This window comes from Xyrauchen texanus, chromosome 19 (genome assembly GCF_025860055.1).
Source record: "Xyrauchen texanus isolate HMW12.3.18 chromosome 19, RBS_HiC_50CHRs, whole genome shotgun sequence".
NCBI lineage: Eukaryota > Metazoa > Chordata > Actinopteri > Cypriniformes > Catostomidae > Xyrauchen > Xyrauchen texanus.
This window is the reverse complement of record NC_068294.1, coordinates 11,375,291-11,393,770: the sequence shown is the minus strand read 5'-3', so window position 1 is coordinate 11,393,770 and position 18,480 is coordinate 11,375,291. Positions and strand designations below refer to the sequence as shown.

Here is an 18,480-nt window from a genome sequence, read left to right as displayed (position 1 = left end):
TAAAATCCTAATCACGCTTTAGAAATCCACGAAAAAAAGAGGCGGAGTGATACAAGTTAAGCGCCCCAGTGCTGTTATTCTAAATATCAGCACTCTTGGAACTCCACACGCCCAATCAGATTCGAGGACTGGAACTGACTGGCTATGTTCACTTGCACTAATTTTCATCAATCTGAATAAAGTAAATCCGTTTGCAGATTCTGAATATACTGTTTATATATCCCCTAAACTTTGCAATCCAATACAAATAATAATTTTCATGTGCATTACATATATTGCAAACCAAACTTCTGTGCATGCGAAGAGCGTCAGACGTTGCGTTCTGAAGAAGAGGAGAAAGGCTGAGAAAGTGAGAATGACACCAAAATCCGTAATTGGAGTTTTTGCTTGGAGATATCTAAAAAATATTCCAGAAAAGCTTTCTTATGTTACTCACTCTACTTTGCAAACGAAGAATTAGAAGCAACGTCTAATACCCTGTCTGAATTTACCATGTATTTGCCTCATGCCCAATCCTCTTCCAGTATAACTGTAGGCATCTCTGGATGCGAGTACGAAGTAAAGACAGTGGGTGAGAGTTGTCCTTAAAGAAGTTTACAGATGTGGAATGGAAACAAAATAATAATGGTTTTTGCGTAGTGTCCCGTCCACAGATGTTGTATAAAAACCCTAAGCAATAATGACGGCGGAATGGAGCGTTTATTTATTCAAGATAAAAAATGTAGGCTATTCATAACAGCAAAAGAAGGGATGCTTGCAGTGTTAACTGTCAGAAGAAGAGTTTTACTTTTGTACGATATAAATAACCTTCTTCTAAAACCTAGATATTATTAATATTAGTCAACTGATATTTGTGAGTTTTTATTCAAAGCCTATAACCGTGTGTAATTTAACATACGTTTTGAGGAGGATGTTTAGGCTATTTACTGTTTTCCCTTTGCATCATCTCTTGTAAAATATATTCTAACATTTACTTTCCTAATATGTCACGTACGATCAACTGTTACTATGAGAAAGAAGAAATGCTTTAGAAATTATGGTTTTGACGTCAGGAAGTGAGTGAAGTCACGTACACACAATGGAACACCGAACGCTGTAACCACAGATGCTGCTTAAAGTCCCTATTAAGAATGACACGGTGTTCTTTTTAACTTTGTGTGATGTCATGAAAGATCATAAGTGCCCTGTAGAATATTCAGTGCGAGCCCACATTCCCTTAATGCGTTATGTTTTATAGGTTCATGCAAAGAGTATGATGTATTTAAGTAACAATAAGGTTTACACATGTGTATGTATTTGTGTGTAAAGTAGATGTATTTTCTCTAGCAGTGGTTTTGTATGCTGTGTTCAAAACCCTTATAAATTAGAATATTTTTTGTGAATTCTATCTGGGACATTCACATGAAACCTATGCTACTGGTTTAATGGCACGTTCCATTGTGACAACCTACCCCTTAAAGTGTGAACAAAAGGTCAATGTGTGTTCAATTAACTATATCTTTTTTTCCAGAGCAATAACTTTGAAAATGTTGAATTAATTTTTTGTAGCCACGACTTCAGGGTAGTATGTGGCTATACAGATATATGACATTAGAGAGATCATATTATGCTCATTTACAGGTTCATAATTGTATTTTGGGGGCTCTGCTAGAATAGGTTTACATGCTTTAATGTTCAAAAAACACATTATTTTTCTCAATATACATTGCAGCAGCAACTCTTTTCACCCTCTGTCTGAAACGCTCTGTTTTAGTTCTTTAAAGCCCCCCTTTCCGAACAGCCCAGTCTGCTCTGATTGGTCAGCTGGTCCAGTCCGTTGTGGTTGGTCAAATTCTTAGAGCGTATGTCGGAAATGTAATGCCCCTTACCATAGCCGAGTTTCATCTTAAAGTAGCCCTTAAACGGGCATTATGCAAATGTGTCACATAGGGACATAGCCAAGTCACGGAAGTAATGGCTGGACCCGGCAGTTCAGAAGCAGTGTTTTCTGTGGGAGAGAGTTGACTTGGTGCTTTGTAACTTGGCAGACCTTATACATGAACAAACAGCTATATTACACACTAAAGGAAAGGTATAATCCCAAAAAGCGTAATAGGGCCTCTTTAAAAAAATAAAACCTACCACCTAATACGAGATATATTTACTGGAGTAAAAAGTGTGACAACAAGAACCAGTCAAGCTTAGAAACATTTAGAATATGTTGATGTGTTTAATAGACAATGTATTGGTGCTATGGAGCATTTAATATAAACAAATTTAAATCTGAATGTAAAAAATGCATTATTTTAATGTTAGCAAACCAGTAGCAAAATTATTATTATTTGGCCTATTTGTGGAAATGCAATTGTATTGCAAATTCATTGGCATTTGTGATTTGATGGTGGCTTCAAAAAATGAGCTAGTACTTGTTGCAATGAAGCTTGGTATCTTAATCAAATCATCTTAATCCTCAGACCACCCCATAAATAATTTTCTAGATCCCCCCCATGCATCTTGGTTAATCTTACCAGTCTTATCTTAATATTATTACTATTAACCAAGATTAACAAATGCATTAAAATTATTGTTTGTTCTTGGTTCGAATGTTAACTATTGCATTAACTAGTGGTTACTATCCCTGTTCCTGGAGGCCCCCAAGACTGCACATTTTGGATAACTCCCTATCAAGCACACCTGATTCAGCTCGTTAGTGAAGACTCCAAGACCTGAATTGGGTGTCAGAAAAGGGAGATATAGAAAAGGTAGATATACAAAATGTGTAGTTTTGGTGGGCCTCTAGGAACAGGGTTGGGAACCACTGAACTAGTGTTAAAGTTTATATCTACATTTGCTTAAAATTCTAAAATATTTGAAAGCAGAAAATTAGCATTATTTATTGGTAATGTTATTGTTGTTTTTTTAAACTGGCACAAAAGCTAGCAAACGTCACTGTCGACCAAACAATCACATTATGTACCCATGTCCATAACCTTAAAATAACCAAATATCTGCCTGAAATGCCTGAAAGATCCATCACTAGTATATGGAAATAGCACTGGTTTGGAGAAATTAATGGGTAACATGTTTTGCAGACCAATCGCACCTGTCCAATCTGTCGAGCCGATGCCTCAGAAGTTCACCGTGATGTGGAATGAGTTCAGGCTTTTGTCCTTCACTGGAAAGCAGCACAAATCCTTGAGTGTGATTTGTGAGTGGGGACGGACACCTGTTCTGCAGCCAAATGCAAATCTACCCCCCTCACCCTGCTCCCAAACCCCATCTCTACAATAAGCAATCTTGGAATTTGTATGGAACCCGTTTGACCTCTGCTGTGTCATTGTGTGAGTTTCATGAAAGCTACTGCCTCTGATAGCCACATCCAAGTTCTGGAATTATGACCATTTAGTTTTTTTCTTTTTCATTTTGTTTTTTTCCCCCACCCCTTGTTTTTGCAGATTCCAAAGATAACCTGTAATACGTGTTGTGTTGGCATATTTGTTTACACAATTCAACGTTCTATATAGTTTTTTGATCACGACTAATTAAAACTCGTGCTTTAGTGTCGTTAAGGACTGCAGGGGTGGGCCCGGATGATGGTTGTTTTTGGCTTTACCATGCAATCAGAGAAATTAAAGAATGATAAGCACCAGTCTGCTTGTGAATCACCATCATAGATGCATGTCTGTGTATGTGATGGGCTCGAGGGACTTGTTAATAATTTATGTTTTGCAATAATGTATTGATCATTTGAATATCTTAATCCTGATTCTCTTTTATCTGCGAATGCTATTGTGAAGGTGTGACTTTCAGTGGTTTAACGTTCAAAGGTCTGAGGTTAAAGGCAAAAAAAAAAAAAGGAAAATAACTACACAAAAGGACTGCAAATGATGGATGTGATTCCATCTGAAAACTCCCCCTGGGATTTCATCACGCTAATATAGACATCAAGGAAGTGAGTTCTGTGATGAGCACAAGGGGAGATTGCTGTGGAGTTTTCGCTTTTGCTGTTGGCTGGCACGGGCAAATTGGACTGCCCATGAAAACACAGGGACAAGGACAGCACACTGCCTCTGCCAAGCTCCCACCTGGCTGCACTGCACAACCCCCATCTATTCTGGACTGGCCCTCTTCAGCCTGATCCATCACTCAGCTGTCACCCTCCGGGCGACGGCTACATCCAGGAGAACATCTTACGGGCTTTACACGGACTGTTCTTTTAGACTAGCAATATTTTTAACTAACAAGACCCACCGCATTTCAGCCGAAGCTAAAAGAGAATTTGGGAATTGAACCGTTATCATCTTGCCATTTTCAAACCTCTGCATTTACAGTGGATGCCAGGAGATATCGCTTGCCTGTCCAGAAAGACTTTGAAAGAAGGTGGAACACTTTTGCAGAAAGCAGTATGTGCAATGAGTGTCTGAAGTGAAACGTTTCAGCCTGATTTTTGGAGGACTAGGCTTTTTTTTTTTTTTTTTTTTTTTTTCATTAAAGAGCCAAATAATCAATATACACTCTACTTCTCAAGATCTTGACAAGCACAAACCTGTTACTAATCTTCAAAACATCCTTTGTCAGTTCCTCTTTTAAAAGTATACTTTTTTTTTTTTTTTTTAAAGTGGTGTTATTTATTGGTTTTACCTTCTAAGAGTTTTTGAAGGATGCGGTCGGAAAACTAAAGCACCTATAATGTGTTTTAGTTTGCCTCTTGTTGTAAGGTCTCAGGCCATGTTCACAGTGTAAAGTGATGTGAAAGGAAAGAAAACATTGTATGCATAGCCTTGTCGTGAAAGGTTGAAATTATAGTCTTGTTTTTAAGACAAAAAGAATGTTGAAACCCTCTGTATTTCTTGTAAAATGGATGGTTCACCCAAAGAATTCAAATTCTGTCATCCATTACTTAGCCTTATATTGCTCAACTCATATGACTTCCTTTCTTTTTTGGTACATAAAAGGAGCAAAATTAAGGCCAAAGTATACTTCATTTTCTGTGTGGATGGAAATTTCATCATCAGCACCACTGTCCACAGTTGTACATCCGGACAGTTCGTGCCTTTGCATGATGTCGGAACATGTGCCGTTGACTGCTAAAAGAGTATCACAAAATAGTCTGAGCGTGCATGTGTCGAATGTACCTGTTTCGGCTTGTAGTCAAAAGACTGTAAGATACAACTAAATTGATTGGAGGTTGAAGCTAACATGGTAACCTTCCAAGAAAGTCATATAAGTATGGAGCAACAAAAGTGTTAATGATGACAGAATTTAAATTTTTGGGTGAAATATCCCTTTAAGTGTGCCACTTGACTGTAGTCGTTCCACAAAGATCCCCAACAGGATTTGAAATGGCAGAGACAGAGCGTTAGGGTCGTTTAAAGAAGAAGAAAAAAAAAAAAAGCACTGTAAAACGCTCAACTCAAGGTTCACTCAATTCCAAAAACTAACCTGAACATTGTTCGGGGGAAAACTATGAACTATTTGGGTATACTTTTTTCCCAAGTACTTTAATTATAGGACTTTTAAATATATAAATATATATATATATATATATATATATACACATATATATATATATATTCCTGAGTCATATGTCCACTGAATAGTCATTGTAACTCAATACACACTGGCTTTCTCGGGTAAAGGGACTCTTTTTAAGAGAATGTGAGAATCTTGCTTTTGCGTGCCAGGTTTAAAAAAAAAAAAAAAGCCATTGTAATGAATTTAATCCACACGTTTGATAAGTAATCTATGTATACATATCTGTTCACTGGCATATATTTTGAGTATTAAAAAGAAAAATCACTCAGGGCCTCTCGGTAATTGAAAATAAAGGAAAACAGTCCATATCAAATGGGATTGACGCCATGGAGATATATTTGGGTATTCTAGGCTGTTTTCCTCAGGCCATGCATATTTTAAATGTAATCAACTGAACTAATATTCCTTTTTTAAATAGTGATGAATATTATTCTATTATAAGACTGGCATGCAATGAAAAAAGAAGAAAAAAAGATCAAGTGACCTGTTGTATCGAGTTAGAATAGGCTTTTTGTTACTGCAGCCAATTATTAAGCATATGTTACTCGAACATTTTTTCCAGCTGTTCCGTTTCCATGTACTTGAACCACACAAACAGGTTGTAACCCCATTTGCAAACGTGCCTCGGTGCACACACTGTCCACCTAGACCATTTCCAAGATTATTCTTACAGTGTCTGCATGTTTTAAGGGTTTAAAAAAAAAAAAAAAAATGAAACCTGTATTTTCAGTGAAAGATATCTAGACAGGGGTGGGCAAGTATTTAATTGTGCACAATATTCATGCATGTCTAACCAGGTCCCGACTGTTTTTTTACGTAGATCTAGTTGGCTTTGGGTTCTGAGTATAGGGGACTTTTTGCTCAGCTGATAACTGCCATGCACTGTACTGCACACATTTCTAATAGAACCGAATGACTTCAAGACGTTATTGTGCGTATACTTGCAAAAGAAGAAAAAAATAATTAGTACATTAACATAAAGTTGTGCTTGATGCCAGTAGGAAGTGAACAGCTTTTGAGATGGGTAATGTGATTGGCTACTCACCACATTTGTGCTTCTATATTGTTGCCTCAGTGACTGACACCCTTGCCTGGAATCTAGATAATGGAAAGCCATATAGTAAAAAGGTGCTAGATATTCTATATTTAGGTGTAATGCTACATTCACATAAGAGAATGCAATAGTTTATGGGTCTCTATTCATACAGCATGCAGTGCTAATACCCTCACGACAGTCAGCAGCAGTTAATAACATTATCAACAGGGGTTTCAATTAAAAAAAAATAAAAAGTAGCTTTACTTGTATGTGCTGGTAGACAGTGACCGTTTCAAAATGTGTCTTGTAAAGGATTCATTTACTGCCCAAGTGATCCGATTCAGTACATCTGCCTTAAACTGAAGTAGGAGGTATTGTCTGGGGGTAAATAAAAAAAATAAAATAACGGCGCTACCACTCACCAAAATGGTTAAAAAAAAAAAAAAAAAAGAATATGTACCTGTTATATGGTTATCTCTACCTTTTAGCATCTGTAATTGTTATGGTTTAAAAATAAGTTGTTGATATACACGCAAGCACTTTTGCTTGGGTTAACCGGCTGTGGGCTCTTTATAATATATCCTTATTTAGATTTATAAAGGAATTTTTCACAATAACCAAGATTCCTTGAAAACCTCAGTGTTACCTGTACTGAATTACTAAAAAGTAAAAAACAACTATGAGTTATGATAAATAGAATCTTGTAGTCTTTCTGTGATTCAACTAATAAATAATCTCACGGCTTGTGTGGTGGAAAATTGTGTTCCAATAAGCAGCTAAATACTTTAGAATTTGTGATTTGTTAATTGCTCTATAGACGCCACTGATTGTTTACCAATGATTTCATGCTGTGTGGTGGGATAGTGGATTGTTTACTGTTCTATTCTCCTGGCCTCTAGGGGTCAGTCATTGCCTGAACTCCAGACTACCCAGCCAACAACAAGGCCAGGGGCATGTGTTCTGTGTTAGGAAGATATTTTGCTTTGGTACTTGCACATTTACAGTTACCTCATTTTTGCCATGTTTGTATTTGGAAGAAAAAAATTAATAAAAAAATTTAATAAAAAAAAGCTTATATATATATAAACATATACATATATATATATATATATATATATATATATATATATATATATATATATATATATATATATATATATATATATGGTTCTTAATGCTATCATTTTTTCATTCCATTGAAATCATTGTTTGTAGCATTTAACATATAACTAGTTATAGTGTATTATAAATACATCTGTATACTGATTTGAAATTTTTAAGATTTGTACTTTTTTTAAATGAAAGTTGCTAGTTCTGCTTTACCGAGTAGTGCAATCATATTTTTTTGAATTGTGGCTGATTGGAGAGGGTTGTTCACTAATAAATGTGTGATGTATACTCGTACTACACTGACTTAAGTAATCACTGCTTTAAACGTATTGTTCAATACAGATTTTGCTGCAGTTCAATTAACTTGTGTGAGGGTTTCTGTGCCATGCGAAGCTCACAAAACAGGGTGAAATCACCGAAGAATGTGCTCTGATTTCACCTCAGTTCACTCAAAAATGAAAATTCTCATCATTTACCCACCCTCATGCCAGGCCAGATGTGTGTGACTTTCATTCTTCCGCAGAACACAAAGACATTTAGAAGAATATCTCAGCTCTGTAGGTCCATACAATGCAAGTGAATGGTGATCAGGCCTTTTGAAGTTCCAAAACACAGATATAGTCAGCATAAAATAAGCCATATGACTCCAGTGGATTAATCAATGTCTTCTGAAGTGATTCAGTTGGTTTTGGATGAGAACAGACCAAAATGTAACTCCTTTTTCACTGTACATCTTGACATGTCTCTTGGCATGATCTTGATTATAAGCTCGATTACACTTCCTATAGCGCCATCTAGCGCTCTGCGCATGTGTCAAACACTAGGAAGTGTAATTGAGCTTGAATCATGACTGGGCCTAGAGATTACAATGGGAAGATGTACAGTGAAAAATGAGTTATACATTGGTCTGTTCTCACCCAAAACCAACTGGATCGATTTAGAAGACATTGATTAAATCGCTGGAGTTGTGTGGATTACTTTTGTACTGAGTTTATCTGTGTTTTAAGGCATATCACCATTCACTTGCATTGTATGGACCTACAGAGCTGAGATATTCTTAATTTGTTGTCAGCAGAAGCAAGAAGTCATACACATCTGGCATGGTATGAGGGTAAATGATGAGAGAATTTTCTATTTTGGGGTGAACTATTCCTTAAAGTTGTTATTTCTCATTCTACCCTATTGCTGAAATACATAAAATCTGTCTGGACACAATGACTGTTTTATTAGAATCAGCATTTGGATAATGGATGCATACCATTTCCACAAGTTATTTATTTTAAATGTATAAGGCAAACTGCATTTTATGTGCTATGAATGGTCACCATTCTAAAAACTTGACTTCTAAATCCATGTCACACTGCAGAACCATTTTAAAGAACTGTTTAAAAGTACAAATATTCCATGAAATCTCAATGAGGTTATGAAAGCCACATCACCCTTTTTCACCAATGACTTTAAATGTACTTTCCTTGAGTTTGTTTACTGGATACTGATTTTTTTTTTTAATTTACAATTTGATTCAGACAGATGAACTATTTATGACTAATTAATTGGAAAGAAACGACTCTAATGATTTACAGACAATTCTGACTTCGCTAATATCTAACTAATGACATTTAAGAGCAAAGACAAACTAGAAAAATGTCCACAACTTTTCATTCCTTGATGTTTACAGGTGTTCTATGACAAAGGGAACACGTTGGCATGCATTAAAATGATAAAATTAACTGAATGCTGTTTGCAATAGTTTTAGACTAAGTGTAGCATGTTGCTACGCAGTGCATGTTGACTTTTCATACAAAGCAATGCAAAAAATACTGCCATGATGTACAGAATACTGTAATGACCATTAGAGGGTAAATGTGACCGATCTTATTTAACCTAAAATCGGCCTCATATTCTTTATATTGATTTTGGGGTGAAATACAGCCTGGGCATTTGTACAGGCTTAGTGAGATTGCCCTAATACAAAAATCTCCTTTTGGGATGGAGACTTTATAATATATAGCAAATGGTAATCTGGGTTACTACCGCTCCAATTATTATTTTATTTACTATACAAAAGTGTTTTAGGCCATTAATGTTGAACCACTTGTAATTTCTACACAAACTACACAAATACTAAAATGGCATGGCTTTGGGTTTGTGCATCACTCTGCAATGCAAATATTACAAAGAGCTTCATAAACAAGATCACTGTTAAAGCCAAACCACAACAATGTTTTAAAATGTTTAATTTAGAATTGGAAAATTACAACTTTACATGACCAGACCCATCAGATGGACGACAGGCAACATAGGCATCTATGAATTAACACACTATGGGCAGAATTGCACTATACTCTATATAGACAAAGCCACAGGGAAAAGATGTGGCCTTAGTTTTCTTATCTGAACTCATGTTGAACTGCAAGCAGCACATTGGATCCTTTTGCAGATAACCCTCTTTTGGTCGTTAGATGAGATGCATTATATGGTAGACTTTGATTTGCATTAAAAAAAAGAAGAAAAAAAAAAAAGAACTCTGTCGTGGCTTCCAAACTTGTCCTTAAATATCTAGGTCATATATTTACAGGGCCATTCACTAAATACAGCTTCTGGCCATTCACCTGCACTCATTTTACAGAACAAAACTTAACTGCAGGGGAGAGAGGGCTACTTTTTTTTTTTAAATGCAGTAAAAGGTTTATTTCAGTGATCCCTTTTCCAGGCCACTGAAGAGAAGAGAAAAACTGGAGGGGAGGCGGGACTTGAGTTGTGAGCAGGGGGTTAGCTAAATGTCAATCGTCTGTGAGGTCTTGCACAAAGAGGACTTCTGACCGGCTCAGACCTGCCTCCTTCAGAGTTGGGGGATTGGGCTGCTCTTCTGTCGGCAGGCAAGGCAAAACTCGGCGTGGGAAATTCGTTACTATTTGGAATTTCTCAGGGGTCTCTTTCAATGAAAACAGGAAGTCGTATATTACCTAAAAAGAACAAAAAAAACAATGATGCTTAACTATCGGTTCCTCAGCCAAGAATTACCTTTAGTACGTATTATGCATCTCATATGAGACACCAAAGCAATGTTTTACTCGCAATAAAGGACTGAGTCATACAACTCGCCTTTTTACACAAACATAACTTCACTACAAAAGCAGAGTGTCTCATCAGTCTGTTCTCTTATCTGGAACCACACAACATGTGTAGACACTGATATCATACTGTTATGGCACCTGACGCAATACTAACAAGTACTGGTTACCGTCAAAGACTGGTCGAAGAGGAATCTCCGCTCCACGCGAGTGTCGTTGGGCAATTTGAACACTATTTTGACACTGTCCGGGTCGTCCAAGGGCGGCTCAGGTGGAAGACACTCAGACTTGCGCTCCTTCTCTTCTTCCAGTGTCTGTGATTACAGTCATTAATTAGTCATATGGGCTTAGTCATCGCTATGGAGGATGGAAATGTGCCAATTGACAAAACAAACAATTATCACAAATTCTTCTAATGATGTGGAAAGAAATATGAGACAGCAGATGTTATTCAAACTGTTCTCAAGGTTTAGTTTATCAAGGGTTTGCAATTATGGCATACAGTGTACACAGCTAATGGTGTCATTTTCGATTAAATAATTGTTTCACTTACTCTTCGTCTTCTCTCCTCGGCAAGGACGCATTGGCGAGCCATTTCTTCCTCTTGACGTTTCTGCTCTTGTTCTTCTCTTTTCTTTCTGTCTTTCTCCTGGTCTGCACGGAGGGATAAAAGGTAAGCTTCATCCTGCTGCTGCCTCAGTACCTGCGTCTGGTTCCTCTCCTCCCTGGACACACACACACACACACGATCAGATTTCCATGTATTTGACAGACAGACCACACCCAATTAAGTCCCAACTTTCGATTAAAAGAGCCAATTGCCCCCTTTCAAACTCCTCAGCTTTAGCTGGACCAACCTGAAAATATTCCTTTGCTTGTTTTGAGGCCAAAACTAATTTAGTTGGAAATTTGATCTAGGCAAACAATTTGGGGATTTTGAGATTTCTGTCCTATCCATTCAGGCATATAAGCGCTATACTTGCGTAACTGGAAATAGTTGCTTGGGGGTGTTACCAAGATGATACTCTATATTTAAAAAGTAGAACTGTCAGTCAATAATGATTTTTAAATCGCAAATAATCACATCATTTTTGGTAGTTAACGGCGATTAAGTCGCAGATTTTAAAAGTGATGAAATTTGACTACATATAGTTTTTTCCTGTAAACATGCATTTATTTCCTTCTTACAGGGTTGCTGCAGACTTTTTAAAATCTTATTTAAGACAAGACCTAAACAAATTAAATTATATGTTCCTATATGTCCATACTTGTCCCAGTGCAATTAAAGCATAAAATTGTGAATTCTCTTTCATTCTGCAGCTAATTTACATAGTAGCAAAGTGTCATTTCTTCAGTGTTGTCACATGAAAAGGTATAAAAAAATATTTACAAAAATGTGAGGGGTGTACTCCCTTTTGTGAGATACTGTATATATTTTTTTTGTTTTTTATAAAAAAACAACAACAGTGGCTAAACAATCTGGCATTTAAAGGGTTAAGTGAATGAATATTTGGTAGTTGTGATCAGGACTGATGTCGGTTAAAATGATTAACTCATTAAAAAGAGGAAAATTATATTTTGGCAGTTTTTTTAAAAGGACATTTTTGTCCTCGAAGGACCTCGGAGTAACTATTTATTGACACACAAGGGTTAAAACTGGTTATCAGCAAAACGGGGTATCTGGCAGTTTAAAATACTCAAAAGTCAGTAATATACCGAGGACTTTTATTTTGAAATGTTCTTGCACCACTACTTCCAGCTGCTCATTTAAAGGGAGATAAAATATGCACTGTTACAATCATCTAAAACGTATTATAATATAAACTCTCTAAAGTAAACATGTCATAATTCATCAACAGTAAATAATCAGCGATCGCTTGTCATGTCCGGTACTCACTGGTTGTGAACTGCTCTGCAACTGCTGGAAACAGTATCACAAGCTCCCCCACGTGCCCAAAGGATGTGCAATATTGCAGCATCTTCATTTGAAGGATGCAGTGCATGCATATATTTGATTAAATCGTATCCTTCTGAAGTTTAAAAATAAATCACTTTAGGCCATTTCACAAATCCTCTATATCCGTCCCCAATTTAAGACCTTTTTAAATGATAATTGACTCATTTTTATATCATTTAAGATATTGAAATCTTTTTATAACCTTAAATTTTAGAAAACAGAATTTAAGACATAAAGACTGTAAGGAAAGAAAACAAAACACTATATCAGTTTTATTGATGAATCGGTACCGATTTATGCTTTTTGGAAGTAATGGTTATTGGCAAAAATCAATGCGATAGTTCCTTTTTTATTACTCCATCTCCAACGCTGGAGGATTCTACAGTATAACAGCGGCCAGAGGTGAAATACAATCACTGACACCTCATATGGATTTGCTATGTCTATATATCTTTGACAATATTCATCCATATTTTTATCCTCACTTGAATGCATATTCAAGTTTTTCAATGAAAGCAAAGGGCATGCAAAGAAAAATGTGACTATGCAAACATGCTCTTCAGCAGATACATCGTGTCTCCAACTTAATATGTTACAAACAGTATTCCTTATTAAACCCTTATCTGGTAAAACATATATACAAAATCATTCATCTGGAAAATATACAGGCTACAAAAAGCTCAATTTGATTAATACTTAAATATAGACCCTGTTTACACCTGGTATTAAGATATGCTTTGGGTAATCCGATCAAATGTGGTCAGGCAAGACATGTCGCTATTTACACATGGTCGCTAAATAAGTCTTCTGTGACCACTTGTGTTCAGATTTGGAGGGGAGGGTCTCTGTTTCGTGAGGACATACATTCAAATCACTATGTATGTGTGTTACTGCATGATTATAAAGGACAGAATTCATAAATGACAAAGAAAATGGTGCACTGTTTCTCCCAGATGCATCTGAAATTTAATTCAAGCACAAACGCAACATTTCCAGCAGAATTCTCAGTTGTTTTAGGGTTCTACAGAAGCTTCTGGTGTTCATGCTTGATATCAGTGTTGATATCAAACACACTAAAGAAGATCAGTGAATCTCTTGTTATTGTGTATGCATCCACTTTTTTAAATGTTTCCAATCGGATGATTATAATTTTTTTTAAAGCCGCTCGTAATCTGCAAAATTTAGCGGTTGATTGATAGGTGAGGGGTGGAGCTTCAAGGCTGCCAAGACGCATACAGGACAGCCATTTGTATGTGGCTTTTGTGATTGGATCACAAAATGTTTTAGACCCCGTTTAGACCTGTATTTAGTGTTGAACACATGTGATCAGCAAAATCTACTATCAGTCGACCTTTTCCCTTAATTTCCTTAAACTTGTAAACTAATAGAAAAAATTGAAAAATACAGCACAGAGCTTGATGTACACATGAAGAAACATTTTTAGAAGATTTTAAACTCAATCATCAAACAGAAAGCAAAATTACAGCCATGATCAGAATAGCCATTTTATCATCTACTCTTATTTATTATATACTCTGATTCATATATTATATGCTGTATATGAATATGGCAGAAATAGTAGTAGTATGGTAGTACGCTTATAGCCTATGACATCTCACCTATCTAGTCGTTCTGACATGAGATATGTCTGGTTTGCCTCCATGATGAAGGTCAGCTGGTTGATAAGATCCTCAGGCTGTATAAGCCCCTCAAGTCGCCCAACAACTGTCATTTTACGGTCCTTCAGCATGATCATGGCCAAGAAGGGATAGGTATTCTCACGCAGGGCCTGAGAGACTGTACATACAACATGCAAAGACAGAGTAATGAAATCAACAAGCAACTCTCAAGGCAACTATAAAACTATAACAATAGTAAGAAGTGGATCAACCAGAGAAGACACACATTCCTGACATTTAATTTAGGAAGTGATGTTGGTTACCTCGGAAACCCTCTGGCTTGCTGGTAGAACATGCCCAGAACAGCATCCTTGTGTTAATGAAGGTCAGTACCTCTTCTGAAGATAATGTGGTTCTGAAAGAGCGAGATCAAACGACAGGAGCTGTAGTCATGACAACGAAAGCGGTCAAGGTTTGACACATGGATGGAGGAGCACGTCACAACAAAAAACCTACCGGCAGAACTCATCCGTGTCCTGGTGATCTTCCCCATGAAGATAAACTAACAAGTAGCGAAGCTCTCGCTTGGCATCGTTCAAAGCCTAAAAAGGAGAAAAATCATTAAATATACTTCTATTAATGTCTGATTTACTTAGCCCTCCTATGGTCTTCATAAATGAGCTCTACTTTTGGTCCTATATATTTGACCGGAAAGAGCAGAAGTGTAACTTTTTTCTTTCTTGATGATGATCCCATTTCTTCTTTTCTGAATGTGTATCATCTTGTGTATTCTGCCTCCTGGCTGTTTTAATCTTACTCATTTATTTTGGTGAGCATGCGAGTTCTGTAATGTGTGTGTTACTGTCTCACCCCCTCATTTCTGAGTGTGCATGTTTAGCATTGTAGCTGATTTATTGGTTTTACTTGAAAAAAAAATGCTCTGTGTTATGGTCTTTCCCATTCATTTTCAATTGTCATTCAATTTTAAGCACAAAGACAAATGGTGTTGCTTTTTTTTTTTTTTGACGACTTAGACTTATTGAATCATGCCCAATTTTTGTTTGCATGTTCAGATGCAAGTGAAGGAAAAGTCACCAAGTCTTGCACCGCTCCGATAAAAGAAACCATTTTTATTAAATCAGCAAAAGTGATTCCGGTCAAAAATGACCGAAGACCTTAGGAGGGTATAAATGGGCACATGAATATTTAGAAGCACAATGTTTAAGGATTTCAATATAACCCGTTAATATCAATGCATCAGTTAATTGTGTTTTGTACTGAAACTTTATCAACTGACTAACTTACTTGACTATATGTTCCCTGGTAGCATACAGGATGTGATCGACCATATTTCTCTTCAAAATTATGAATAAAGGACATGACATCTCCAACTGGATCTGTGACGCGACCCCTCGGATCCGGCCGAATGAATCTCAAGGCAAACCTGTGAAAACATTTATATTTTAGTTAAACAATGATAATATCTAGCTCTGCATCAGATTTACACAAAATTACACAGCCATGCAGTAATACCTGAATATGTCCAGAAGTGTATAATACGTAAACCTGAAGGGAAGCATTATTAAGTAGTAACTCCAACCTAATAAGCCCTGAAAAAGAGAGAAAAATGCTTATAAAAAACTATTAATAGAAGAGGACCATGTTGAAATTTTATGTTTTGCTTTTTTGTCATAATACTGCTGCTCAACTTTTTGTTGGCATGTCAGGCCATAACGAGGACCTTTCCTGCATATCACTGTTTTACATTTGAATATACACTATAACTAAATAAAAATGTGTTGTAGGAAAGTATAGAAAGAAGGAAAAAGGGAAATAACAACAACAAAAAGGTACATACTCTAGGATGTGGCCTTGAGACTATATAGCTATACACTCTGTGGTCTGTTGTGTGGACTTGTAACGGTCTGGCGGGCGGCGGGTTAAAAACGCTTGGAACTCCTTCCTGCTCATTTAGTCTGTCTTGTACTGCGGCCTGTAACAAACACAATGCAAGATTGCCAAAAACAATAATAACTATAACTTGGGTCCTCATACAAAGAGGGGTAAACAATGACAGTACAAAAGGATCCATTCATACGGTTTACCAGATCTCACCTCAATGTTCCAGTTGTGTTGTTCTAGTGTGCGCCGGCATTGGTCCATTGACTCCAAGCCTGTCAGGTCCTGAATAATAAGAATACATCATGTATAATTTGCAAAGCAAAACTCTTAGGGGGGAGATAAAATCCATGATCAACATGAGTTTAAGTGAGGTAGCTGTTGCTCATCAAATATTGCTAATCTATGACAAATGGATGAATGACGCATCTGGGTGGAAATGTGTGTGTGTAAAATTAGATAAAGTGAGTGTTTGAGGAACAGACACAACTCTAGGTCATACTCTTACAATGACTAGTACACATCTCTAATGAAGGTGGCAACCATTTGTCAAAATCAAATGGTTTCAAAATCAAATACTTGTGAAATTCCCCAAACGCAATTGGTAAGTTACAGTCTGACTAGATGAAAAGACACCAAGGAGATCCCAATCTTGACAGCATTTTGGGCATTTTAAGTGCATCATAAAGTGCATTCATCCCTAAATAATAACGCTCTCATCATTTACTCACCCTTATTTTGTCTCAAACTCAAATTAATTACTTCACCAAAAACACAAACTAAGATATTTTAACAGAGATATGATGTTTGTTTGTCCATACAATGCGAGTGAATGGTGACCAAACTTTCTAGCTCCAAAAAGCACATAAAGGCAGCATAAAAGTAATCATCAATAAGACTCCAGTGGTTTAATCCATGTCCTCTGAAGTGATCCAATCTGTTTTGGGTGAAAACAGACCAAAATAAAAATCCTTTCTCACTATAAACCTTGACATCAGCAGTATCATTGGCGACCAAGATTTCAAGGCCGATCACACTTCCAAGTGCCATCTAGCCGTCTGCGCAATAGAGCTTGAAATCATGATCATGCCTCGAGACTGCAATGACAAGATGTACAGTGAAAAACGAGTTACATGTTTGTCTGTTTTCACCCAAAATCGATTGAATCACTTCAGAAGACATGGATTAACCCACTGCAGTCTTATTGTTTACTTTTAAGCTCCCGTTATGTGCTTTTTAGAGCTTGAAAGTTTGGTCACCATTCACTTCGTTAAAATATCTCAGTTTGTGTTCCGCGGGAGAAAGCCATATGAGTTTGAGACGACATAAGGGCAAGAAAATGATGAGAGAATTGTAAATTTGGGGTGAACTTTTCCTTTAAATTGTAGTTTTTTTTTTGCTGTACTTCAAAACCTAGTGTGCTGCCTATCTAGGTATAATTTTGCACAATGCTTTACGTTCTAAATGTGCGTATGTTGTCCAAAATTCTAGTCCATCTGTGCAGGGATCTCTCTAGGTTATACAGTTCAACTGAACCAAAAGACACTTTTGGTTTATATAGACGTCAACTAAGAGGTTCTTATTTATATTAAATCTGTATTTATTGTGCAAACTGAAGTTGGATTCGTTTGAGTAAAAACTAACGATCTTAACGGCAGTTAGCTCGCTGACTGATCATTTACATAAAACCTGAAGAATAAATAATACATATGAGCCGTGGAACCCCTTTTCTAATGCTTTTGTGTATAAAAGAGCCTAACTGTATTTAGTGAGAAGAGAAAGCTGGTGGTACCTGAAACTGAAGGAGTTTTTCAGTTTGAGCCTGAGATAATTCCTGCTCTTCTGGCGCCGCCATCTTACCTCGCCGAGCCCTAACAAAACGCCATGACGTATAAAGCGTGCTAACGTAACGGATGCATAATACGCTGCACTAGAGGTACTTTCCTTTTTGCGCCGCCTGCTGCGGTGGAGTCGTGTGGCGCATGTTTTTACATTCAGTTTTACACACAGCATCCCTGCAAGCAAAATATTTGATGATGAATAATTCACTTTTTGAATTTAAAAATAGGTTGCTCTTGTTGGTCTGGCCAGAGGTTTAGCAGACATCACAAACATTCCATGTCATAGATATTTATGGAATGAAAGAATTTCACGATGAAAGAATGTTTAGAAGTTGTGAAGAGTATGACAATTTCACTGAGAATCAGTTTTGAGCAGCAAGACATGTGCAAATTATAGACAATTGTTCTTACTCTTTTGCTCACATGTGCC

The 18,480-nt window shown here is 36.8% G+C and overlaps 2 protein-coding genes across 5 annotated transcripts in view; one reads left to right on the top strand and one right to left on the bottom strand.

The window, feature by feature from the left end:
* Positions 1–7,633, top strand: part of LOC127659841 (RING finger protein 44) — a 41,584-nt gene extending 33,951 nt beyond the window's left edge. For all 4 annotated transcript variants that reach the window (XM_052149794.1, XM_052149797.1, XM_052149795.1 and 1 more), the window contains exon 11: positions 3,072–7,633. In XM_052149794.1, coding sequence (XP_052005754.1) covers positions 3,072–3,134 — 63 coding nt within the window. In that variant the 3' untranslated portion in view covers positions 3,135–7,633. The remainder of the gene's footprint in view (positions 1–3,071) is intronic.
* A 2,248-nt stretch (positions 7,634–9,881) lies between these two features.
* Positions 9,882–18,074, bottom strand: LOC127659958 (FAS-associated factor 2-like). Its single transcript, XM_052149972.1, has 11 exons — positions 18,002–18,074; positions 16,426–16,494; positions 16,169–16,303; positions 15,844–15,920; positions 15,616–15,754; positions 14,827–14,912; positions 14,634–14,725; positions 14,311–14,488; positions 11,288–11,459; positions 10,905–11,048; positions 9,882–10,626 (listed from the first exon to the last, which is right to left on the bottom strand). Exons 1-11 carry the CDS (start codon positions 18,062–18,064, stop codon positions 10,444–10,446), a joined length of 1,338 nt encoding a protein of 445 aa, XP_052005932.1. The 5' UTR covers positions 18,065–18,074; the 3' UTR covers positions 9,882–10,443.
* Positions 18,075–18,480: the final 406 nt, after the last annotated feature.